We start from the raw sequence: 26,045 nt of genomic DNA on the forward strand, positions 1-26,045 counted from the left end.
AGCCCCATTTCAGACAAATATAAAAGGTGTTTGGGCAGTAGGCCAAGCACTGCTGAAGTACCTGTGAGCAAGGTGCCAAACCCACAAATGTCCTGGGGCTGACCCTCCCCATGACCCAGAAAGGGTTAAGGCAGTTAAGAAGACAAGATTAAAAATCAAATGCATTACAATAAACTCAAAGAAGTGACCTTTCAACTTTTAGTCGACGTGTTGTCACGTCGATTCCCTGACAAACTGGGAGATAAAAACTAAAATTCTAAGTTAAGGGGTAAAGTTCTGCGCTGAAAACACAGCGATGAGAGGTGGAGCGCTGCAGACGCCCCCACAACTGTTCCGCATACTTTCCCAGAGGAGCGTAGAGGTCACGTTACAGACGGAGGTAACAGCTGTCTGGGCCAGAGAGGGGTCGAGGGCATCGGCCGGCAGCATCCTTCCGGGGCCGAACAGACGAGCGGCAGCAAAATCACCACCGATGTCCTTCAGTGCGAGTCTGACGCGCACGTTTAGATTGACATGTCAACAGAGCAACACTGTCCTGCGAGCAGAGTTGCTCTGGATGTTGCCAACCGCTGTCCTGCCCCTGCACAGATAGCTTATCACAGGCGAGTGGCGCCCCGCCGCCCGCCCCCCCCGTCCATCACTCCTTCCTTGCAACATTGCTGTGACAACCTGCGCCAGAAGGCAGCGTGATTCCTGCGCAGGGAGCAGCTCCTGCTGCATTTTTGATGACAGACGGCGGCTCAGAACCCTGCAAGATAAGAGAAACCTGCCAGGACCCAGGGGGGGGTCGAAGGGGCTGAGGGAAGAAGTTTTCACGTCCTGACGGCGGCGAAGTTTAATTAGAAAACGAGAGTATAAATATTACATAAAGTGTCAATATTGCATAAAGTGTCCTGGGATGTTACTCATTAAACAGCTGCAGTCAGGACCAAGAAAAAATGACATAAAATAGAATATTTTCCAAATATTCTTCTTCCTATAAATCGGGATCAGTTTTAATAAATCAGCACAGGCTTAAAATGTAACCGATTTTTATGGCTTAAAAACACACAAAGCACTTGGTAGCAAAGTTGGACAGGTTTGTTTTATTTTCCTCTTTCATAAATAACACTGAACAAGAATTGTACAGTGATAAATATCATTTTTTTTATACACTGTAAAATTCTCTCTATTACAAAATACAGCATATGTGTAATGCACTTAATACAGATGGGAAGTATTGCATTTCACGGCACCAAACTCGACCCCCGATCTCTCGATTTAACGTCGCGTTCTAACAGTCCGGGTCTCTGAGATGGTGTCAGTGAAATAATCTTCCCTTTGGAATCAGTTGTTGCATAACTATATCTAAGTTAGGTCGAGCCCATCCGGGAAGAACCAAAGCTTCCCCCCTCCACAATCCCAACTTTCCCAAATCTATGCGGAGTAAAACGTGAAAGGTGTAATATCGTACCTTAACTCCCACGTTTGGGTCAAAAAGCTTCCTCTTATCCCGCTTTGTTTAGAGGGTGGAGACGTTCTCTCTAATCATTTACTACTGACAGGTGTATTTACAACACTTCCTCTGATGGAAGCCAGAGCCAACGTCCACCCCTTAGCCAGACGCCGTAAAGGGGCAGAATAGCGGGAAAAGCGTGCCCCCCTCCCCGTGTGAGCTCGAAATTTAAGCACGAAACACTGAACAACCCAAAAGGTTTTAAGGGATCTCCGACAACGGCGCTAAAATCTGTGGCGGCGAGGAAAGGGAAGGTTAACCACTGTTAAACGGGGACGTCGATACGTGACTACGGATCAACCAACTGGGTTTTTGTAAGAGAGCGAACCGTTAATCACTAGTAAAGAGTTATTCCAAACACGCTGGGGGATTTTTTTTGTTTTTGCTATGACCTTATTGCTAAATTTACACAGAAAAGGGGCTCTTTAAACCAAGATCATCTTAATTCCAACTATATTACTATCAATTCTACTGTTCTGGGGGAGGAATGACCGCACGGATGCAGAACAACTGTAAAGTTGATTTCCCAAAACCAAAAGCTGGATTCCACAAAATTTGGCGAAATCAAATCAGAATTCCAAAACAGGCAAATGTGAAAGAGGGAAAGAAAAAGGGAATATTCCATCAAGGAGCCCTTAATTATTATTTTTTCCAGTCTGAGGAGCAGCATCACAATAATTCATGTAAAAAATAAAATGCATTATCACATTCAACACTTGTGTCCATGTTGTGTCTGATTGTCGCCACCTCGAACAGAACGTTGCAGTGAACTGTGCAAAGAAACCTACAGCGAGAGAGCTGTTGCCTTGAATTACGAGAGGGAAAACGTCAACGTTCACAGACCGTTTCTAGAGCCACCAGCAAAACGATGTAGTAAAATAAGTCACAGATAGGGGCCACGGCCGTGGCGTCTGGTTGTATCAAAGTATGGCACATAAGAAAGAAGAGCCCCTCCACGTCACAGAGCCGCCTGAGCCAACCGTTAAACAGAGTTAATCATTAGTTTGGCTTCAGCACTTAATATGACATTCATGTCATTTCACTGTCAATATCAAAGTAAAAAAAAAAAAAACACCCAGAAAGTAAACATTAAAAATAATAATAAAAACCCTACAACCTAATAAAATGCATAAATTAAACATTTCCAGGAAAGCAGGACAGCGTGGGAATATTCCTGGAACACAACATGGCCACCGCATCTCTGCCCCCCCCCCCCCAGCTGTGAAATCTGCCTCCCGACTCCAGCTGCTCTTATCAAAACCGCAGAAGCCCTCAAATAAGTTCCAGAAGGTCAAAAACATGCAGCAAGAGCAGCTGGTAATGCTCCAGTCCAATAAGGAGACGACGAACTGGAACACAAAAATCCAAACAGATAAAGATTAAAATGTTAGTAATGCCCTTGTCAGCGTCTCGGGGTGCAACAGAAGAGATGCAAAACAAAATAAAGGTGCATAGGTCGGCATTTGTTTGACACTGAAATAAAAAAAAAAACAAGCCTTGGTTCTATAGAAAAGCTCCAGATTGCACATTCATCATTCATAGCGTGAGCCGGCGCCGCTGTTTTCTCCGTCTACGACTCGGCCGCTACCAACATCCCATAACGCCGCCCTCACATCTTATTGACATCTCGTGTAACGTTCAAGTACCTTAATGAAAAGCGATTAAGCAAAACCTCCCAAACAGATACAAGAGAAACTGCTCCCATCAGCATCCTTGAGTTAAAGGTGCACGCTTGAGAGGTAATCTGTCAGGGCGGGGGGGGGGGGGGGGGGGGGTCTGTCCACGAGTCCGTGCAGCCCCGTCGCCCCGCCGGCGTTCAGACCACATTGATGCAGTTTCCGCTGCCCGCCATCGTCCTCTTGCTGCAGTAGGTGAAGCCGCCGTGGTTGGAGGAGGAGCCGTTCATACGCGAAGACTTGAGCTCCATCTGACAGGCGGCGATGGCTGCGTTCAGCTCCACCTGAGCCCGGTGCACGACGTAGAACATCAGGCCGATGCTGATGACAATCTGTAGGGGGACAAGGCAAGGGAGCGTCTGGAGGTGACGGCGCAGGAGCTTAAAAAGTGGGTGTTCGGGCAGCGTTAGCCCACCTGCAGGGTGAACACAAAGTAGCCGCTGACGTTCTGCTCGGCGATGACGTCCTCCATGGTGCGGAGCGTGGTGCCCAGATAGGAGTTGAGAAGCTGAGTGGGCAGCAGGCCCACCGAGGAGGCCACCAGGTAGTTTGGCAAAGACACGTCTGTGATCTTATAACAGAGACACGACCTCAGACAAGTGAAAGAACCCACAAATATGGCAAAAGCAGTGTGGAAATTCACCAACTGCGTGATGACCCCGCCAACGTTTCAGATGCAAACACATCACTTTTACTCTGAGTTTCTAGTCGGCCAACGCCTCCATTTCACTTAGATTTCACATGAAGGCCCTCAGCGGCTAAACAAAGCATTAATAATCATTAATGTCACTGTCGTTGGGCCAGTTTAGATGATTCATTCCTGCTGCTGAGTCCATGTCAGCCCGCGACCTTGACTCGCTGATACAGATAAACAAGCCTTTCTCCTTGAAAAATTAATCCTGATGTGTCTCCGCTGTGTGTCAACACGGTCCGAGCGCCTTCAGCTGATTCCAGACATGTCACGCCGCCACGTGAGCGCGCAGCGAAACGAAAAAGGGACGCAGCGATTCCCCCAGCGATCGACCCAGAGTGGCGAATTCCTCCCTAAATTAAGCAGGATGAAGGAATTTCTGACTATCTGAAGGGAACAAATTGTTTACTCACTGAGGTTCCACTAGTTTTCCTGGATGCCTACAAATTTAATTAGTGCGTCGTTGTGGGAGAGGGGCGGGGTCGGAATATTGCTGCAATAACATACACACGGAGATCCGAACATGCTGAACGCATCGTTTTCACAGAGGGTTCGCGGAGCGGTTCTGTTCCTTTCGCCAACGACTGCAGCCTGTGTGTGGTTTTAGGTTACGCACTCGGACGCAGCACCATCCACTTCAGCAGGAAGAGTTCGGAGGGCCGGGCTGAGGTGTGGGCGCGCTGAAATGGAACCTCGCTGACACAAAGGTGTTTATCAAGGGCAGAGCAGCACAACCGGTCGCACCGTTGAGTTCTGATACTAATAAAGAGAGGCTGAACGGGGCAAATTGAGGCTCCGCGCTCTAATATTCAACTATTTAATCCAGCCGCTGGCATTCAGTTCATTCTTTTTATCTATATTTCCTATAATAACAGTGCTCTCTGCAGACTGGAGGTTTTCATGATATGGTGTTTAGATTAAGAGTGACTTCACAATAAAAAGTCCTAAGATGCAGAATGACCTTGCCTATGTTTGGATCTGTGGCCATGAAACTCAGCTCTAACAGAGGCTGAATCTTTGACCCCGCAGTTACGCAATCGCCCGGACATGTGCAAAACCACGTTGTGATGGAGCTGTGGCGCACGCAGACATGCAAGACGACGAGTGGTGAAACACTGCAGGGCCGGGGGGGTGACGGTGATGCCAGAGAGCAGAGAGGCAATCAGCTGCATTCCTGTCAGAAGGCACAGTTCAACCCGTTTTTCCTGGTGTGACACAAGTAAAACTGAGCTGATCTGTCATCTGCATGTCAAACACAGGCCTGATTTAAGGTTATAAAACAGAAGCAATAGCACGATTGCACGTGTGAGGAAAGACGCGCGCACCGAAACTGAGGAGCAACATAAAAACACCGATAAACCAATGAGCTGAAGACAGTGGATCAACGCTTAAAACGCTCGCGTCTGGCGCAACGTCGGTGCTGCTGGCGGGTAATGACCCGGGGCAGCTGCAAAGGCAACATTCTGCCCGTAGTTTCAAACACGCGCTGACGTACAGGAACATTTCAACCTTTAGTCGCCAAACAAGCCCCCGACCATTAAGCTGATAGAGTGAACCAGCCAGTCAGGCAAAGAAGTACCATCTGCTGGATGTGTAAAGTGCTGTGGGGGTGTGTGTGGGGGAGGGGGGGGGGGGGGGGGGGGGGGCTTTTACACAGGTGAATAGCATCTAACTAATGCAATCGCTGTTCCCCAGCAGAACAAATGTTCTCACACTCAAGCTTCATTCCTGGATCAGAAGTGAAACATAATTATTCATCTATAAAGGCATCAATGAAAAGATTTGGTGGTGTAAAGCTGTTCAAAACTGACGCCTCGCATTTCCTGGTAGGTGAAACAGTCTAACTCAGTACTGAACCAGGAAGTTGGACAACTCCTGGTTTAAGAAGGGTAATGACATGTGGGTGACAGTGTGCTCTGGTATTTAGGTTTAACCACACAGGTGGAGACACGGAGAATGGTAATAAATCAGGTATAAAGTAGGTACAAAGAATGAGGCTCAGCTGGAGAAGAGCTGGGAGGAATATTGAGACTTAGCGTAGCTCCAAAGTCCAAACCCTTAACAAATAAAACACACAGACCTTTTGACAGTAACGTCTCTAATGTTAGAAGCTCTTTACCATGATATAACCTGGGTGGTTAACGAACTATAAATCCCATTTTTCTTTATCCTGGTTTCAATAATAATCAATAAATATATGACATATTCTTTATAACAGTCAGGTTATTCAACAAGACATGCAGTTATTCATATTAAGTTGTCTTCATGGAATAAAAAACATTTTCTGTTTTAATGCTTCCACCCTCAAGTTTTCTCTCTGGGTCTTTTTTTTAGTGGCATTAAAACCACAAGTAGAAACTGAGAAGTGCAGTGATGCGAGCAGGCCGACAATGATGCTAAGTGCCACATTCAGCATCATTTGTAGCTCTTTCTCAGTTTCCTCAAGGCTTTGACATATGGAGGTTTTTGCTGAGAGCCACCAGCTGCACAGAAATAGAAAGGAAATCTGTTGGCTTCTGCCTGGAGCCTCAAATGAACCGGTGCTGAAGTTCACTGTCCCTTCATTTAAAGACAAGGGAATGTCTAACGAAAGCATCACATCAAAGCATCACATCAAAGCATCACATCAAAGCATCACATCAAAAAAACTCCATACTCACCGAGAAGACTGCATTTTGCAACCCAAAAGGTATCGGAGTAAGTCTTGCTAAGGCCACAACTTTGAGTCCGCTGCCTCCTTCCACCACTCGTATGACGGCACTGAGCTGTTCACTGTTCCCCACTTTATTCAGGACCCAGTCACTTAATAGACGCTTACACACCAGGTGTGCCACAAAGGTCCCTATCAACACCCCCACCATGACCAGCCCCATTCCCAGAACAAAGCCGTAGAGGTATCCCGCTGCAACGTTGAGAACAATATATCCCCATCCACACGGGAAGGAGACAATAATCAAACCCACTATAAACAGCAGGGCTCCAACCAGGCTGTCCAAGCTCTCCACCCAGAGCAGGAGGTCCTTGAGGTATTGTCGCACCAGGGCGACGGAGGAGAAGCAGACGGCGGTCAGGATGCAGGCCAGCAGGGCGCTCTTGAAGCAAAAGGTGCTGATGCAACACGGGTGCCTGAAGTCTCCACTGCTGCTGAAGGTTGTCCCTCCTGTGGAGGCGCTGGGCTCGCTGTCGACATCGGGCTTCCCTCCGCTTGTCCCCGTCTCCTCAAAGCCGCTGCAGATCAGGATGTCCAGCTTGTCACAGTCCTCCGTGGCGGTCCTCTGCAGCCAGCGGTTCAGCTGAATCTCAGCCTTGCCCACAGCGTGTTTGAGAAGCTTGGTGAACAGCTGCGCAGTCGTGGACCCGGACATAGACATGTTGGCCCCCAAAATAATTGCAAAAAGGGACTCACGGGAACAGTCCGACGGGCTCGCAGCTGGGGTGAGGACAATTGTCTAGTGCATGCCTTTAGACAGCAATTGGAACTCCAGAACCTCGGGGAGAATAGCTTGAGAGGTGGCGTCTTCCAGTTTATATCTTCATTGCACCGCGCCTATCTTGGATATGCTGGTTGGCCAGTGTGCCGTGTCAATGGTTGTAAAGTGCCGGTCGTGTAGTGTCTTCCTGAAATCCTCGCCATGTTCGACGATCGTCCCTGAGCTCACGGCAACGAATGGCGGCAACGGATGGAACGGATGGAGCCGTCGGCGCAGATGAGCGGTTACCACGAGTCCCCAGTCCTCAGTAGGACACAGAGCGAACGGACATCAAGCCTTTCGCCCAACATTTCCAGGCGGTTTAGAGCACAAGCTAACGTCCCTGCACGGCTAACTTACCGTGGGCTTGAGCCTGACTTAAAAACACCGCCAGCCTGGATAAAGTCCACCGATGCATTTCAGATAGCGCGGTCGCTGGCCTCCTCGTCGCCTCCTTCCGCGCAACAGAACGTCCAACTAGACCTGGAACGAGCCAAACCAGTTAGTTCTGTCCGCGCTGGCTGGGTGGTGCGCTGCTCCCGTTCCTTCCAGAGCGTTTTACGCAGACGTTTGTTGCGCTGCTGTGGTCGAGCCTCTCATACCGACCACTGTTTGTGTCCCAGAATGCCAAGTGAGTCCAAGTCACCTGACCGGGGCCAGGCGCCCGGAGCCAATCAGAGCGCTTCACCAGACAACGCGAGATTCCGCGAGGTTTCCGGACAAATTCGGTTTGTTTTGGACTTGGTGCTGTAATCAGCTGCGCTGCCACATAAGCACTCATGGTCGCGTCAAAGTAGTGGTTGCCTAGTTGAGTTTTAACTTCTGAACAAAAAAGGGCTTTCATTCAATCAAATCACGTACACTTACAGAAACTAATACTTTTTTCATAACGTTAAAGTATTTGAAAATACTTTTGTGCCTGGCAAATTTCCTTTTTCCACTGTTGAGAAGGAAAATATTGAAATAAATATCGATATAAGACAGCATCGATGAGATAAAATGATTATATTACACTTTATATTGATCTGGAAATTAGAATTTTCTTATGGTGCAGTAATTTCATGTTCTTAAATAAACCAATTTCACAATGCTCCCTGAAAATAGAATCTACATATAATATACTAACATATGTATTATTAAGATTAATCTTTTTTGGGAATCTGTGCTATGTAATTGTCTTATATAGTCATGTGGTTTTTAATCACGGAATAACACTGAGCAGTAGTGTTTTATGAAAGTCGTGCACTGTTTGATATCTTGAAGTGCAGCAGAATTCTTTTAAATATATATTACAGAAGTATAACCTTGTAATACATTTGTGCATGTATATATATTTGTATTTCAAAGTTCACTATTTGTGCATTTCTCACAATGTCTTTCCCATCTGGAGGAAAAGAAACTTGCTCTTTCACAGCTGGAATCAGTCTCAGCAAGGACACGTGGATTCCGCTGAAATGGACAAAAGGAATATCCATGTGGTTGATTAGCTGTGGTTGATTCAGATCCAGGAAACTTAAGTCACTGAAATGCATTTTTCAAACTTCTCACTACTTCTGTCACACGCATCCATGCAGTCAAACTAAGGGAATATAGTCCCATTTCAACTTGATATCGTATCAAATATTTTCAGCCATTAATAGAGTTATAAGATCTAAGACGAGCAGCCCAGGAACAGCAAAAGTCTTGTCATTTGGCTGCTAATATTATTATTATAAAACCAACTTCTACCAATGGATGATGTGATACTACAGTTGTCCACTAGATGGCGGTGCGGCGCAAAGTAACTGTAGTTTGTTCATAAAACACAATGTTAAATTCTACCGCCTATTTGTTAGAAATGAACAATTTCTTTTCAGAATTCCACTTACGCAGTCAAAACTTTTAAAACATAGCTTTGATTTTGGGTAAAATTTGGTGTAGTAGTGTATTTTTATAGCTTTATTTGACATAGGAAGTGATTATTTCAAATAAATTCACCTATATTATATAAATTCAATCAAAAGGAGAGATCTCGATTTGACTATTTATCAATAATAATTCAAATTTGTAAGTCATTTTCTCGACAGAATTATTTAATCTTACAACCGATTTACAACCATGACGTGATTTTATTTTTTATTTTTTAACGAATATAAAAAGTCCACTAGTCTAAGTTAGTTAACCCGTTACAGGAAGTTTTGTGCGTTCCTTCAAGATAAAGGTACGCAAATTCAAAACTATGTACACAGGGTCCAATTAATGCCTATAAATTGATACACCTCTACTTTTACCTTCAAAATAAATATAAAAATATTGTTTACGTGGATATCGGGACTCTAATTGGGTGATTTATGACGGTTGGGATCCGGAAGTTGACTCCTCTGTAAAAGCTGCGTGACGGTGATGTCGCGCCTGTCAGATGAGTGCGGGACCGATCAGAAGCCCGAACCTCTCACATTCCTGCAGTTGGACACGAGAGGAGCCACATTGGAAAGGATGGATTGTTCAGAGGAGCCTCCGTGTGTCTCTGAGGAGCCCATCGCTCAGCTGGAGCTAAAAAAGGGAATGTCAATTTTCATTGATGTAAGTAGAACAATATCACACCCTCATCCAGACTTTAATAACTGCCTTCATCTGCATGATGACGTCCTCACCTGGGGAACCATTTGGACGCTATTTAATGATTTTGTGATGCCAAAAACCACCGAAAGCCTTTAATGCTTTTATTATGTTCTTTTAAAGGGGTGGTTTTAATGTGCCCTTTTAAATTTCGTTTGTTCGAGATGTGGTATCAGTTGGATCATAAGTCATCCTCCAATGTGGCTCCTTGTTGTTCCTCGACAAGGCTGACCTTTCATTTAGATTCATGGTGTGAAGGTGTCAGGGGATGGCCGTCCATCTTTATGTCGCTGGAATCCAACCCTGAATGGATGTTATAAGAAAAGGAGCCTGTTCATATCACTAGAGTTAGGCAGTAATTATAGCAGTCCGGAGCATTTATTTAAAATATTCAGCAACAGATGAAGCCCCGTCTCCGTGGAAGAGCGTTCCCTCCCGTTTATCTGCCGTAGACCCACCACTTAATTACATTCTGCTCGTTCCTCCACTCTTTCATTGCTTGTGATGTCTTAGCCCTGAACCTGTTTCCTGCCGTCCCTCCCCGGAGCGCAGAAAGATGCATAAATGAGTTGTTCAAGGTGGAGTGGCATTTCCACCACATCAGATGTTCCACCTACATGGAAAAGGTTCAACATTTTTCAGTCTCACTGTTCAATCAGAAATATAGAGCCACAAAGACTGAGGCGGAGGAGATGTTGTGGTTCAGAGAGGGAGGAAGAAGTGATGGATTCACATGAAAATGAGCACGGTGCCACGAGCCAAGTTGTGCTGTTGCCTTGCTATTTTACAATGCAGATAAAAGTTTTAGCCGCTGGGCCGGTTCCACCCTTTCAGTGCTGCCCTTTCATCTCCTCTGGACTCTGGAAACCCACTATCAATAATTTAATGGTGCTGTCCTCTCGAGCGGGTGATCGATGATCCCGGCACTTATGCTTGATGATGTGATACTATTTTTGTGTGTCATTTTCTTGCAGATTTTACGGAGAGCTGACAAAAACGGTAAATATTGCAGGAGAGCTGCTCCCTCGCACCCGCACCAGCACAGCCCCGCCACTCAGTCTCGTGTGCCAAAGCAAATGGACTTTCTCAATGAAATTCTGATCATGACTGCGTGCTTGCAGGCTTATAAGCTTTTTCCAACGGTTTCCATGGAAACAGGAAATTGACCATGCCCACCGAGGTTCGGTTTCCGGACAATAATGAAGCAAAACACATAAAATTGGTCCCGGTCGGACATTTTTGTCCAGGGAGCTCCCATTTAAAGGTGTGTGCCTGAAAGTCCAGAGGAAAATCGGCTGCTATGGTTCATATTCGGATAATGTGACACACAAATCTGGAAAACATGCACCTTTAATCAAAGCATCTTGATCTTTCATCCATAAAGCAACGTAACAAACCCAGAACAACCTTTCTGATATGCTAATCAATTGGCATATTTTGATATTTTGTGTTTGGAGATTAAATCTTAAAATAACACATTCGTCGCTGTTCATTCATTCCCACAGGAATTTTGACATCTCCTAAATTTAAGCATCCAGTTTATTTATCCAGTGCTGTGATCTCAAATCCTCAAATCCATTTTTACAGATATATCATTTATTTGTGGATGTATCTTTGTTTTACTTTATTTTTTTCTCATTTATGGCAAACCTTTGACTTTAAACTAGAATAAACTAGAGGATTATTCAGTATTATAGGTTTTCCTCTTCCTTTTCACCATGCAACAGCCACCAGCATAAGAAAACATCAAATGAACGCATAATGAAACGATTTCTAAATCAGGTAGACAGATGAGCTCTGACAGCAACGTTCTGCTTAAACCCCTTTAGAGCAGTGACTTTAGCTCTGAACAGTTTGTCCCCGACTGCTTTTAAATGGATTCATTGTATCCGCAATAAACATTCAGATGAAACCCGCTGCAGCCGCGTGAAAAACGCTACAAAAGAATATCGTATCGAGTGTTTTCGTGGGGTTTTTCTTGTCCGCAGACGATGGCAAACTGTCCTTCGATGAGTTCAAAGCGTATTTCTCTGACGGAGTCCTGACGGCCGAGGAACTGAAGGAGCTTTTTCACACCATCGACACTCACAACACAGAGTAAGTTGCTTTATTTTGTGCCCATTTTTGACCTCAGCCAGACATGTGACAGTAGAAATTGCAGCTGGAAATGACTGTTTTTGTCCCCCTTTTCCAGCAACGTGGACACGGACGAACTCTGTGGTAGGAAGCACTTCACACTTCCTCAACGGCTTTGATACCAGTAATAGCTTGACCTCGCTCTACCTCCCGTTTCAGGGCACCCTGGTCTCAAATGCTATTTGACATTTTCTCTGAACAAGAGAAGCAGCCAGTTAGATGTGGTCGTGTGGTCGCATGTTAAAAAGCCCCACAGGCTGTGTGACTGAGGTGTCACACTCGCGCTGCTTCAACAAAACACCCACAGCCATGTCCAAGTGATTCAAATCACAAAAATGCTTCTTTTTCTCCTTGGTTTGATAGAATATTTCTCCCAGCACCTTGGTGAATACGAGAACGTCCTGGCTGCCTTAGAAGACCTGAATTTATCCATTCTGAAGGCGATGGACAAAACCAAGAAGGTGAGTCCAGTGTCGTCCATCTTGTGATCTTGTTCTGGAGAGAACATGAAAATGTTTCTTTTGCGTCCGCATTAGTAACACAAGCAGGATTTACAGGTGCGGGACCGACGCTACAGACGTGATGCAGCACAATTCTGAGGCTGCAAGTGGAGGCAGCAGCTAATGAGAGTCCAATCAAATGGATGAAATCCCAATTAGAGGAAATGTCAGGGGCACTTTAATGTGGCAAAGTCAGAAGGTCATTAAAGTCGCCAGTGCTCATCGTCCTGTCACAAATAATTTGTGTTAAACTGTTACGAAAGACCACCCAGTACTTCTAATCCAACAATGATCGTTACCATGATAATAATGACAATTATACAAAACCTTTTCCAGCTTTCTCCTCGATAGGCGCCTCATCCATCCACTCTCTCTTATCCTTATGAAGACACATGAGTTTGGTTCCATGATTTTATTATGGCAGTGATTGGCTTCTTGGCTTCATCTCCCAGTGCAACAACACCCAGAAGGCTGTGTTGTGATTGTCAGACAGAATGGAGGGTGTGTGTGTGTGTGTGTGTGTGTGTGTGTGTGTGTGTGATAGCAGCTGGTGACTCCTCACCTGTATTTCTTCCTCACACTCTGTATCTGCTGGGAGAGGCTCTAGAATTATTATTTTTTTAATATAAGTGAGTTAGGAGTTAAAAAGCCAATATCACAGCTGTGCAGATCAACAAGAAAGAGGCCGTATTATCAGGAAACATCGTGTCTGTGCCTGGTTAGAACACATTTGAAGTCTGACGCTGGACGTTCCCGCTCATCTCGGCCGTGCAGCACGAGCAAGAGCGGCTCCGCTTCCTCCGGTCGGCATCATGCGATTGTTTCCTGTAGTGGCGCAGCGGTAACGCTCAGGAGTGTGTGATTTGCCCGCCGAGCGTCCCAATGTTCAGCTGCAGGTCCCAAGCCAATGAGCACGGTGCCCAGCTGCCTTCCTCAGAATCCCAATTAGTCAAATTTCCCTTTGACACTAAAGGTCAAGCTCATTCATGCTGCTAACAAAGCTCCAGAATAATTCATGCTATGATTCTTTTCAGATATGAAGCCACCAGAGACGTGAAATTGTCTGTAATGCCAGCATGATCAAACAGCTTTTGATCATCTTTGCTTTTTTAAAGAAAATGTTCAAACCCTCTTGATCTGACGGAGAGCTGAGAGCTTTTCTGCCTTTGTAGCACCTAATGTGACAAATGTGATGCATGCCATGAAGCTCAAATCCCCCCCAGATCTGCACTCGAGCAGAAATGTCTCATTGTGGCTCCTGCAGAAGCGGCGTGGGAGTCAAACAACGGTCGTGTTTCAGCAGGAGAGACGTAACGTGAAATCCAATCAACACCTAAAAACTGAAGCAAAGGTATTTACAGATTCGGGACCGGTGCAGTTTATGGATATAGAAATAATCAAAGGTGTAAAATGGGATTTTTTTTTTTTGAAGAGTCAAATTCTTCCTTCCTTTCTGAGGAGGAGATAAACAAAAGTTACATTTCTGTTCTCCATGAAGCAGTTGTGAAAGTGACAGAACAGAAAGAGGTCAGTAGGTTCCAGAACACGTGGATGATCCATGATCCATACCATGGTTACCAGTACGTGAGCACATGTCTACAATTAAACGACCCTGGATTTAGTTACAATCCAACAAATAAGGCGGCTGCCATTGGATTTGGTCTCTCTGCTCTTTAGGTGTTGGAGTGGGTGGTTCCTGGCTGCACATCTACATCTTTCCTTGGTGCCATAGGAAGCTTGTTAACGCGCATGTGTGTGAACACACGAGCAAACATCCCTGTAGGTTTGTGATTGAGGCTGGAAGACGGCAAATTCAGGAGCAACAGGTCTCAATTTAAGTGTAAACATTTAGGAAAAAGCCTGGTTCGATGATGGAAAAACACTTAAAAATAGAAAATATATGTAGTGTAGAGATCTCAAACTGGAGCGTCTCGTTCAGATCTACTGGTGAAGCTCAGTATTCCTTGGCTGATGTTGATTATTCATCGGGAATTGGGAAGAATACTCTGGAAAACGATGGACTTTGGACCGTGGCAACGGGCCCGAGAATCAACTGCAGCATTAATGCAAACTCCAACCGTGCGCTGACGCACAGATGAAAATGTAAAGAAAAAAAAAATGAGGCTTCAGTTTCATAAACGCACACAAAGGTCTCAATCACAGGAGGTAATCTATACTCCTGCTAGACTGGGGATTGACCTTTATCTGGCTGACTCTCACTGAAACTGAAAGTGTGTGTGTGTGTGTGTGTGATTTTTAATTGTACACGCCTCCGCCCTTCTGGCGTCATCCTCGCCAAGGTTTCCGCTCATATTCATCTTATTATTCCAGCAGTTGTAAGAGTGAAGTGAGCAGGTGTGTGAACACAGAGCCGCTCCCTCCACCCTGGGTGATTTCATTAGTTCCAAAGCGCCGCTCCGACGTCTCGCTCCGGCTCCGGAAAAGCAAATTAGACCTTCAGTAAACATCAGTCGGATTGATTTATTTTCCTCTCGGCCCTCCTGACGAGCACACAAGCCTGCAGAAAACAAATATTTACAATATGAGTTGCACCAGAAAAGACGTTTAGTGTGATATTGTTGTGGCGGAGGGAAACATTTTTATTGCACACAGGAAGAGGCAAATCTGCTCATCCAAACGGGAGGGAAGGTTTAAAAAACTCCTGCTATGATCAAGGTTATTGTTGTTATATCTCACAGTTGCCCTTTTACACACCGGGCGGATATTAAAGTTCCTGTGTTGTGGTTTAATTAACTCATTTTTTCAACAGCATCACTTTTAGTGTTGTTTACTTGAGTTCTGGGTGAAACAACTGCAGCTTCCAAGCATCCTCTTCTCTTCCTTTAAAAGAAAGATGAGAAACAACAAGTGCAGCCGATGTTTGTCAAATGAGCTTGTCAGCGTCTGTTAATTAAGGGGGGACTCTGGACAAACATGTCGCCGCCATCCTCCGTGATCCTTCTCTTCATTGTTCCGCCCACACTAACCCTCCTCCTCCTCCTCCTTCTTCTTCTCTTATCTGTTATAATTGACAGGATTATCAAGAGTCCACCCACCTGGAGCAATTTGTGACCCGCTTCCTTCTAAAAGAGACAACTAATCAACTTCATTCGCTTCAGAGCTCACTCGAATGCGCCATGGAAACCACAGCCGAGCAAACGCGGCAGGAGAAGTACGTACGAGTCCTCTTTCAACACACACACACACACACGCACACACACACGCGCGCACACACACGCGCGCGCGCGCACACACACACACACACACAATATTAGTCATTAAAACATGCGAGGGTAAGTGGAATTCTCCGGAACCTATCATTAAGTTCTCACAGCCAGTCTATTTAAACGACATCCCACATTTTAGACTTAAATAACACCAAGACATCATCCATCCATCCTTTTCCCACCACTCTCCCCCTACGGGGGGGTGGTGGTGGTGGTGGTGGGAGGAGCTCTAGCACCCTGGTCAGGCACCGCAGGTCTAACATATATGGAAGGCAACTTTTAAAACAGCATATCTGGCATTTTTCAGTGATGTTTTTCATTTTGAACACATCTGGACTGTTCTCCACACCAGCTGTGTCTCACACACGTGTTAGCATGAGGCAGCACACGTTACAATCTAAATTACCACCGTAAATAAATTTCAGTCCTTTTTTGAATCCCTGAGAACTTTATAACGACCACTCCAGCTATTAATACTAATTATTAATTAGGTTAATCATTTAAAGGAGGCATATTTTATATATAAAAAATATATTTTGCACCTTGAGCTTCTCTCTCCTATTAGATTTTTAACCCCAACCACTGTTCGGGCGCCCACACTGGGGCCCCGTGCAGCATTTTTAAAACCTCTCTGTTCAAAAATGTTCATTTTTGAACAGGATTCCAAAAGGCTTCCTGCTCTCTGCTCCGTGTTTTCTTTGTGACAGTGATGCACGCATAACCTCAGAGTGCTCCACCCCCCCCCCAGCATCTCAGACGCTCTGCTCCTCGTCTCCTTAAAAGTGTCTTTCTCTCCGTCTCCCTCTCATGTCATTCCGCCGTCCCTCGCTCCCACAGCTTCTTCTTCTCCTCACACTCAGAAAAATTCCCCCATGTATCCAGATGCAGCCGCTCTGTTCTTCCAAACATCTTACTGACTCTCTGAGGGGCTGAAACAGGATCCTTCCACCATTTTTCACACGTGTGGAGAGGCCGAGCGAGCATCAAAGATGCTCAGAACGCCTCGAAGCCCGACCTTGTATTCACGATACGCACTTGAAAATGCATTCCGAAAGGCTCTTTGGCTGATCTCACCCTCAAAACCAATAAATCCTTTCATAATTCATGGTCCTTCCTTGAAGTGCAATAAATTTGCAAAGCATGTTCGGGATTATCTGTCCCTCTCTTGACTGTGGCTCCTAATCTCCTCTTCCTTTTTTCTCCGGGATGTTGCAAACAACGAGACCGTAACTGGTCTCAGATGGCTCAGGCAATGAGAAGCGGCATGTAGCCGAGGACAGTGTGAGTCCCTGGACAGACCGAGGCTCGTCTTCTCAGGTGTGGACGCCATCAGTCGTTTGGGCCTGGTCCTGCATTTGAAACCAACCCTTAATATCCAGTAAATCTTCCGTTTGTGGGTGGAAAATTCGGATGATAGCCTTCTCATATTTCCATCCCTCTTGCTCACGCACGCCTGAACATGCACGTGGATCCACCTGCACACGCTCACCAAACACCCCAAGGCCTCGCCAGATTATTGGGGGAAGAAGTGGACTCACGAGCACGTTACTGTTGCATTTTTTAAAGGCTGTATCCGAAGATGAGGGCGAGCGATTCAAGGTTACTAGATGAAGCGACATCTGCCGCCCGTCGGCACGTCGGCCCTGCTTGTTTTGCGGAGGAGGAAGAAAATCAATCAGCGTAATTGTCTGCACCAAAATTACCGCCACATCACGCTGTTTCTGATTTTCACTCTTTGTAAGTCGCCCGTGTTTCTCCGCGTCTTCTGCTTGAGCCAAACCGTTCCCTGGATCAGCTTAGAAGTCGTTCCACGTGTAACGTGGACATAACGCCAGGAAGTGTGTGAATTTGGGTTTGCTTATTTATTTGTTTATCTATTTTTGTTATATATTTGTGTGTCATTGGCATCGAAGGTGGGAAACACGAAAAACAGATGTTTGCAGTGAGTCAATTTTCAAGATTTAGGGCTTGGTTTTATTTGTTGTGGTCTACCACTAGGGGGCGTCCCAGGCTTTATTGCCAGTCCTGTTTACATGAGCTGTTTTAATAAAAGGGTAAACTTCTATCATATTTGGTTGTCGAGATGGGATTTATGGGAGGTACTTGCACACGCGCACTACAGCTTTGTATCCGTTTACATCTCGTTTTCAGGTGCCACAAGTAGAAATAGGTGCGCTCATTTTGTTGCATCACAACGCGACAGCGCCGATTAGTGGCCCGGCATGGCAATTACACCATTTTCCAACTTTTTGTTACATTTGGAAACAAAAACAGGGGAACGATGCTGTTTCCAGCAGGTTTCACTCGTGTAAAGGGGACCTGAAACAGTGGGGAGAATGATTATGAAAAATCTGACTGTTCACCTGAACATGTGATGTTTATTTGTTTTGAGTTGATATGTTGATGGAGGTGTTTTAAAAATGGGCTGTTTTTAAAAGGGATCAAATTCTTGCTGCAGACAGGGCCCCGTCAAACCAGACGTGTTGTCCATCCAGTGGTCGGGTCGCCGCTCCAACCGGAGGCTGCAGAGGAACAGCAGCCTCTCGCCCAACAACCCTCTCCTCAGTCTGGTCAATGCAGGTACCCCACGCTGACCTCTACCCTAAACATCGCTCGGTCTGTCCGGATCGCTCGCTGACTGTTGCATATATTTACCTGTTGTTGCCACACAGTTGATTCTCCATTAAGCTTCAATTACACCAGCGGCTGCAGTTGCTAGGAGATTTGAGAGCCGACTGCAGAGCCTTTTCAAAGCAAAGGATTCTTTTTAAAGGCTTTGTGATGCGTTTTATTAAAGGGGTCAAAGCACACAAACGGGCGTCCGCAGCACCTGTTCATCCCGTCGTCCTATTTGATCTTTACAGTAAAAACCTTTTGTCTGTGTGCGTCTGCGGCAGGAGTTTATGAGGAAGACAGCCAGTGGATGACACAGGTCAACAGGCTGCAGAAGCTTATCGATCGTCTGGAGCAAAAGGTGGCGACCTTCCTCTTGACCTTTTCGTTTTCCTCCCATCCTCCCTGTCTTCCTCCGTCACGTTCTCAGCTGCTCTTTACAGGGTCTGTTCATGTTACACACAAATCAGCAAACAACAACAACCCAACGATGCCCTCCCACATAATTACACTTGCAAATATGCACATAAATTTAGATGCACGCACACACACAGTCTTTTGGGTGCAAAAAATAAACCTGCACTTGTGGTTAGAACACACATTTTACATTTAGATACATCTTTAGATACATCTTATCCATCTTGTAAAATAAAATCTAATTATGTTTCCACTGAGGATAAAGTTCACCTGTGACCCTGAAACATGTTTAATCATCTTTCTGTTATATTTTTTATTCCTATTATTTAATTCTTAACAACTGCATATTGAAGGTTTTTCACTCAGGCTAAAGGTTGTTTTAAACCTATTTAAACCATGGGATGCTGCTTTCTTTGACTTTATTATTAAGTTGGAAAAGTCATGACTGTTAACACCCTCAATTTAGATTTTAAAAGTCTGGATTTTAGCACATCCTTATTGTTTTATATATGTACAACTGGCAAAAAGAAAAATCTGGCATCTCCCTGATAATTGCAGGCCAGCAAATACATATTTTTTTTAAAAGTTATTTATCCATAGTTAGAAGCCCCGAAGCCTCCTCAGATTACCGGGAAGGTTCTACCAGGTTCTCCTGGGCTGCAGCAGATGAGCTGAGTGTTGTTCTGCTGTCGTCCTGCAGGAGATCCGGCTGGAGCCTGTGGAAGAGGAGGTCTTGGAGAGCAAATCGGTCAGTCCACATTGACTTTGGAGCTCTTTGGGTGTAATTATCGTCTGTGCTTAGGTGACCATTCTGTGTCACTCTGTTCCAACATGGCGGAGCCACCCTGAAAGGGAGCTCTGCTAAAGAGCACTCAACAGTTGTCATAGTAACAGTGGCTCTAGAACTTGACAGCGTCTGTGGTGCGCCGTCTTTGGCTGGAATTGCTTCTGTTCTCAAGGGTCCCTGCTTGACTTGAAGTATTGATATTGTAATTTCTTTTTTATACTGTGCTCAGAAAATCCTCCATTGTTAAAGGGATTTATTGTGTTTCTTTTTACGGTTTCAGCCTTTTGATTAGAATCTCACCAATCTGGTCAAAGGCTCAACAGCACTGCTCTCAGTGCAGAGGCTTAAAAGTAGCAATATTTAATACCTATAACCTTCTCTCTGATTTTACAATGTATGAATTCCACCTGTCCATGCAATCATTCTTCAGCACCATCATTATTTTAAATAACAACTGTTTAAATATTCTCTTTCATCTCTAACACGGGGCTCCTCTGGAGGAGCTCTGAGCAACACGTCTCCTTCTGCCCGAGGCTGCTTAAGTAGGCGTGAGGAACTTTAACTCCTTTAAAATCAATCAGAATCTGGATGTACAGGTGAAGGGAGCAGCTCGGGACAAAGTTGATTCATCACTGAGTCTCTTTACAGGTGCGGCAGGAAACAGGGAGGCGTTGAATTAGCATCTTGGCGTCCCGAGCAGCTGAATATTGCAAACGTGCCGGCTGCCGCGTGAATGGATCAAGATGTAATTGATGTGTCACTGAGAACCAACGTGTTGTTGGGATAACTGATCTGCTGCGATGGCGACATCCTGCGCGCGCGCGCCTGCGTGCGTGTGTGATGGTGGGACTCTTAAATTAGCCACTGAGTCCTGAGGCGTCTCTCTCTCTGTCACACACACACACACACACACACACACACACACACCCTAAGACAGGCGGTCCTCAGGCTAACATGTTGAACATTCACTCCCTGTTCCCATCAGCCTGCCGCCTCCGTCGACAATTCCCCATCAGCCGCAGGAAGTGATGGGCGGAATTTCTCTTGTTGGATCTCGTTCGTTTATTGTCAGCAAACACCCAGACACTTTTATCCTCCCACATCTTAATTCGTAATCCCAATCAACGCTGATATTCATTCGCAGAGACTCTTTGAACTGCTGCGTTTCCCCCTCCCGGTCATCACCAGAACGGCCTCCGTGTTGGTATCTGTGGACCAGCTGAGGGTTCTGGAAGCCTCAGCTAATCACGACTTCGTATCTGCCTCCGCAGCACATCCTGATCGTCCAGCGGCAGCTCGCCGTGCTGGACGAGGAGCTGGAGGAGTTCCGGGCGGCCCTCAGACAGTACATGGACTGCGCCTGCGCCCAGACTGGATGCCTACAGTCAGTTCGTGGTTGCTGCTGTGTCGTGTTACTCTGTTTGAGGCAGATTAGCCAGGAAAACTGCAGACTCAGCCGATTATTGCTGCCGTGTCTTTATTCTATCCTATTTAAAGCGTATGATAGGGAGCTATTTAGTATAATTATGTTTGTGTTATACTTAAACCAGAGGACTACTGAGGGTTTTACTCTAAAGATGCCTTAAAATTCCGACTGCAGCCTGTATTCTTGCGCCTTGATGCCACTGAATCTTTCACGTCGGGGCTTCAAACGGGGGTGTCTTTAGTTAATTAGTCTCGGTTTTGCATCCTTATTTGTATATTTCTTTCTCCCGCAGCCCTGAGGATGCCATAACGATAAAAGTCTAGCTTCAGGGGAGTCGAGTTAGTGTTCGTTGATTATTTTTAAGTTCAAATTGTTTTTAAAACCTCAGTTTTTAGGGCATGAGGCAGTGCCAGGGGCCATGTTGTCTAATTACAGAGTGCATGACTTGTCCCTCCGTCTCTCTGTATTTGTTTCTGTGTTTTGGCAGCATCTCGGTGCAGCGGCTGGCGAATGAATCACGCTTCATCCTCTACGAATTCTGGGAGCACAACAACGTTTGGAAGAAGTACGTCTTCTTGGCCCAGATCTTCTCAGCTCAGCTCGAACTCAGTGGGACAAAGAGTTTAAGTAGCACATCTGAGAGCATAGAGGGGAATAATAATCCATCAAATCATTAATTAACAGATTGTTTTTGGTATCACATCTGCTCGCTCACACTCACTCACTAATTCATTTTCTTTGTGAAGTTTATTTCTTAGATGCTTTAATGCATCCTAGAAGATCCCCCGCTGAGAGTCTCGTGAAACATTACTTCATGACAAGTTTTTGCTGGTTTTCAGAGAGAAATAACCTTTAAATCTAACTCGTGCACAGCCACCTGCAGACCAACTACAGTAAGACCTTCCAGAGGGGGAACGTGGACTTCCTGGAGACCCCTGAGATCATCACCACCATGCTGGTTCCAGGTGAGAACACAAACCATCTGGTTTCTTCTTTTATACCCTTTAAAAGATTTGTCATTCTCAAGCTCCCGCGAAAGCTGCTCACAGCTGCTCACAAGTAAAGCATCTGAGCATCTGTGTTTCCTCCGCAGCCTCATGGTGGGTCCTCAACAATAACTGAGAGTGGGCCAGCTCCCTTCGCCGGTCATCACTGATGGCCGCAGAGAGCCAACAGCCACCTGGCGACACCTCAGCAAGCCCTCACCCAAACATAAAGGCAACAACACTTGTGAAGTCATGGTGATTAGTATCGAAGTTACAACCTCCATGTTCCTTCATAGTAAGGTGGTAGCTGAAATAGCCTGTGCGTGCGTGCGTGTTTCTTTAGCCTGTGCGTGCGTGCGTGTTTCTTTTTGAGACTTTCTGACGCCATAAAAAGAAAAAAACAAAACAGTGACCTCGTCAGACAAGGTCCCCTCTGATGATGTGACATCATCTGCGTTTGATGTGAAATCATCGGCAGCTCACGAGAGCTGAAGCGTGCCGCACGTGTGTGTAGGAGAGATGTAGACGTACCACCTGTAGCAGCCCCGGGGAGCTCATTAAAACATTACTCTGTTGTTTCTGTATTTAATGTATCAAAGGAAGATCAAATTCTCCTGACATGTTGACATAAATAAATATTTTATTGTTGCGTACAGTGTGCTTAGCTTTTATTGTCGTGTTGTCTGGTGGAAATTATGTTAGAACACAGAATCAACAGTGTCTTGACGATATTTGTTCAGCTGTTTTTTTAGTTTGTGTATATTTTCTGTCATTTTGAGTGTAATTTCCCCCCAAACCGAGTGTGTGCGCTCAGACGCGGCCTACAGCTCACTGTCGCCCCCTCGTGGTCATCTGGTGATACAGAAGATAAAAGTCATTTCGGATGGAACAAATTATCTGTAACATGAGTCATAATGATTTGTAAATTGAGCTATTGTTAATAGCACAAAGACAACATGTCAAAAGATGAATCTGGTTGATTTCTGTTTATCTTGAGCTGGACAACAAAGCCAAATATGAAACACAATCTCAACAGTCGCAACAGACTTCTTTGGTGATCTTTTCTAAGATTAGAGGAAAGATTCGCCACTCTAAAGACTACTAACCCTAACCTATTTTTAAAAACGAGGTTGAAGATGCAGCACGTATATATTTGAAAATGTTTTATTTGGCAATAAAAGCTCTTTCATTCATCGTCTTCACCTACACGAGTGATGAGACTTTGGACCCTTTTGTCCAACATCACAACCCAAAAGCAAACTGAATAATGTAGGCAGTTCATTTGCATTTTATTGATAAATTATCATTTTAAAAATACCCACAAACCATCTTTGCTCCTCCTGTGTCTCACTACTGGCTTTCAAATATGCATTTTTTTTTATTTTTATCTATGTACAATTTTTTTTTCAACATTTTCATTATCATCATTGACATCACATTCAAAACAAAGGTTAGAATTAGCGACTTTGCCCACTGATCAGTGTGTTAAGAGAGTCTATAGCAATATGCTAACGAGTACAAAGTCCACAGGAGGTCGGGGAGCAGCTGACATGAGCCAAGAGGACGAAGATGAAGGCTCAAGTTCCAGCTCAACGAGCGCCTCCTCGGTCATCATGCAGACGTGAACCTTCATTATCCACTAATGAGAAACCGGTGAAACCACAGTAAGATATGACAGGAGGATTGTGAGAGAAGGGTTCCAAGCAACGTCCGTAAAAGGGCTGAACCGAGTGATTCGAAAAGCTCGTTGATCCGATTCCTCCTGGCTAACGCTGGGCAGCAAGGCCGGCACACATGGGTATGTGAGGAGGGTTTATTCTTTATAAAATGATATTTTCAGGAGTTCAAATACAACAGTACAGGAAGTATAACTGACGCGCACAGCATGGTGTCGGTAGCTGGAGTTGAACTAGCAGCAAAACACATCCAATTGCATAATTGTAGCAATGGACCAACGGTTCCTACAGATTTGTCTGGTTTTGGTCTGGTGGGGGGTGAATAAACTGGGCAGCAACCAAGACGCTCAAACCGCCCGCAAAAACTGACCCGTTTCCTTATTTTCCATTTCAGCCAATTTGGGCATTCGCTACGACGCTGAATCGCGGAATCAGGTCAGGATCTGAGCCGCTGTGGACCAGGTGCAGCTGATTTCGCAGCGAGGCAACATTCTTCTTCTTCTTCTTCTCTCCAGACGCGCAGATGTTCCGAGACACGACAGGCCTGAAAATGACGGAAAAAAACAAACAAAAAAAAAAGAATTCTGGGACAGTGGTCGGTTCCTCCAGCTGCGCTGCTCTAGGCGAAGCTGTTCTCCGGGTAGCTGACTTTGATGGCGCCCCAGTAGCAGGCCCGGATCAGGCAGATGAGGCCCAGCAGGTAGGCGACGGCCCACGACACATAGGTGGCGTTGTAGCGACTCGCGAATCCCCGAGTACCAACCTGTCAGGGTCAGGGTCAGGGTCAGGGTCAGGGTCAGGGTCAGGGTCAGGGTCAGGAACAGCTTTGTTCACACATTCATTAACGAGGATCATGTTTCAGTTAAGCAAGCAATGTTTTATCTGTAGTATTAAAATATATTTATCTATTCCTAAAATTGACATCTTGACTAGTAAATACCTCTGCTGCTCTTCACTGTTTTAAGTCCTTTATGGTGAATTTTTTATTTTTACTGTTTTATTTTTCATCCCAAATTATAAACAATATCAACAAAACAATGTAGTAACTAGCAATGATAGCAAACTTAATCTGGAAAGCTTCTCAGTATTTATATTTCATGTAAAGTGAGGTGATTGTCACAGAGACACACACATGGATCCCGACGGTCCCAAATCAACAAGAATACACGTCACAAATCCATCCCTTTACTGTGCACACACGTCTCATGGAATCCTGAGAAAGCCTGGACTCCAGCGCACGTGTGAAAGGCGTTTTTAACGGATCGAGAGTGATAATTCCTTCTAGGTGGTCAGATCAACCCTGATCTTCATGTGACTTACATGTGACCTTTGATAACCTTGGCTGCCTATTAGAATAAGAAACGGGGACGCGTCTCATCATGTTTGTGATGTGGGTGTGACACATACTTACTGTTAATCCCACACCGATGAAGATGCAGATCATTCCTATCGTGATGTACGCGCAGCAGCGCCTCCGAGGGAGCGCGCTGCCCACCGAGGATCTGCCCAGAGCCACAGACAGACAGGGTGAGTGAGCTGTTCAGATGGGGCCTGTTGCATATTTAGCAGAAAGGCCGAAAGCCTGAACGGTTACGACAGTGTAAGCACAGTGGCCGACACGTTTCCATGACAACGCTCTTCTGTCACGACTCGGTGACCCCATCCCACAAACACTCCTGAGAGCCGAAAACTCCCTGTTCCTCTTTCAGGGTTGCACATGAAGCCTCCGGGGGTCGATCACATGCTCACTAACAACCGTTTCAGCCTCCAGCTAACACACACATTCACGTCCTTAAACATCACACTGGCATCAGGCTTTACCCCCCCCCCCCCCTCCCCCCACGCTCACATGCGTTTCATGTGACGGGGATTCAAACCTTCCCTGGAATTCAGAAGGCTTAGAAGGGGCCCGATCACCAGATTTCCAACCTCTGGCTCCATAAAGAATCCAGCTCTCAGGGTTTAATTCAATCAGCTGTTTGCAACGGAAGCGGCGCCTGATGAGGGGAAAAACGCTTCACTACAAAGTGGAAATGAAACACTTTGGTGGAGCCAAAGGAGTCGGTTGCTTCCAGGTTCAAATGTGACTCCGTCGTCCATCTCTGTCAGCGTGAAGCCCAGCTGATGATTCAGGCAAGGAACAAGATTATGACGTAGGATGAGAGGGCGGAGACTCGCCGAAATGGTGCGTTTAGCCAGGATTACGTCTGCTTTGACGGATATTCACCAATAAAGATGATCCATGGCCTCCCTGGAGATCAGCTGACTGAGAGAAGAGTGCGTCCACCAATCTGACGTCCCAGATTAGGAAGGTCCCCGGCTTTTCTACAGGGACGTTTCTGGAGGC

The 26,045-nt window shown here is 45.5% G+C and overlaps 3 protein-coding genes across 4 annotated transcripts in view; 1 reads left to right on the plus strand and 2 right to left on the minus strand.

Annotated features, from left to right (window-relative positions):
• Positions 1-1,060: 1,060 nt before the first annotated feature.
• On the minus strand, positions 1,061-7,986 carry LOC115251758 (transmembrane protein 64-like). Its single transcript, XM_029845246.1, has 3 exons — positions 6,523-7,986; positions 3,587-3,742; positions 1,061-3,503 (listed from the first exon to the last, which is right to left on the minus strand). The coding sequence occupies exons 1-3, from the start codon at positions 7,231-7,233 to the stop codon at positions 3,312-3,314; spliced, it is 1,059 nt and encodes a 352-aa protein (XP_029701106.1). The 5' UTR covers positions 7,234-7,986; the 3' UTR covers positions 1,061-3,311.
• Positions 7,987-9,679: 1,693 nt separating this feature from the next.
• LOC115251756 (N-terminal EF-hand calcium-binding protein 1-like) lies at positions 9,680-22,621 on the plus strand. The gene is made up of 13 exons (XM_029845239.1): positions 9,680-9,894; positions 10,905-10,929; positions 11,919-12,027; positions 12,125-12,150; positions 12,430-12,527; positions 15,602-15,738; positions 18,252-18,373; positions 18,691-18,767; positions 19,524-19,571; positions 20,882-20,994; positions 21,524-21,601; positions 21,910-22,001; positions 22,130-22,621. Exons 1-13 carry the CDS (start codon positions 9,715-9,717, stop codon positions 22,156-22,158), a joined length of 1,134 nt encoding a protein of 377 aa, XP_029701099.1. The 5' UTR covers positions 9,680-9,714; the 3' UTR covers positions 22,159-22,621.
• Positions 22,622-23,287: 666 nt separating this feature from the next.
• The window catches only part of LOC115251759 (type 2 phosphatidylinositol 4,5-bisphosphate 4-phosphatase), an 8,693-nt gene continuing 5,935 nt past the window's right edge, over positions 23,288-26,045 (minus strand). For both annotated transcript variants that reach the window (XM_029845260.1, XM_029845259.1), the window contains 2 exons: positions 25,110-25,200; positions 23,288-24,461 (listed from right to left, as the gene is read on the minus strand). In XM_029845260.1, coding sequence (XP_029701120.1) covers positions 24,318-24,461; positions 25,110-25,200 — 235 coding nt within the window. In that variant the 3' untranslated portion in view covers positions 23,288-24,317. The remainder of the gene's footprint in view (positions 24,462-25,109; positions 25,201-26,045) is intronic.

Source organism: Takifugu rubripes, chromosome 12 (genome assembly GCF_901000725.2).
Source record: "Takifugu rubripes chromosome 12, fTakRub1.2, whole genome shotgun sequence".
NCBI lineage: Eukaryota > Metazoa > Chordata > Actinopteri > Tetraodontiformes > Tetraodontidae > Takifugu > Takifugu rubripes.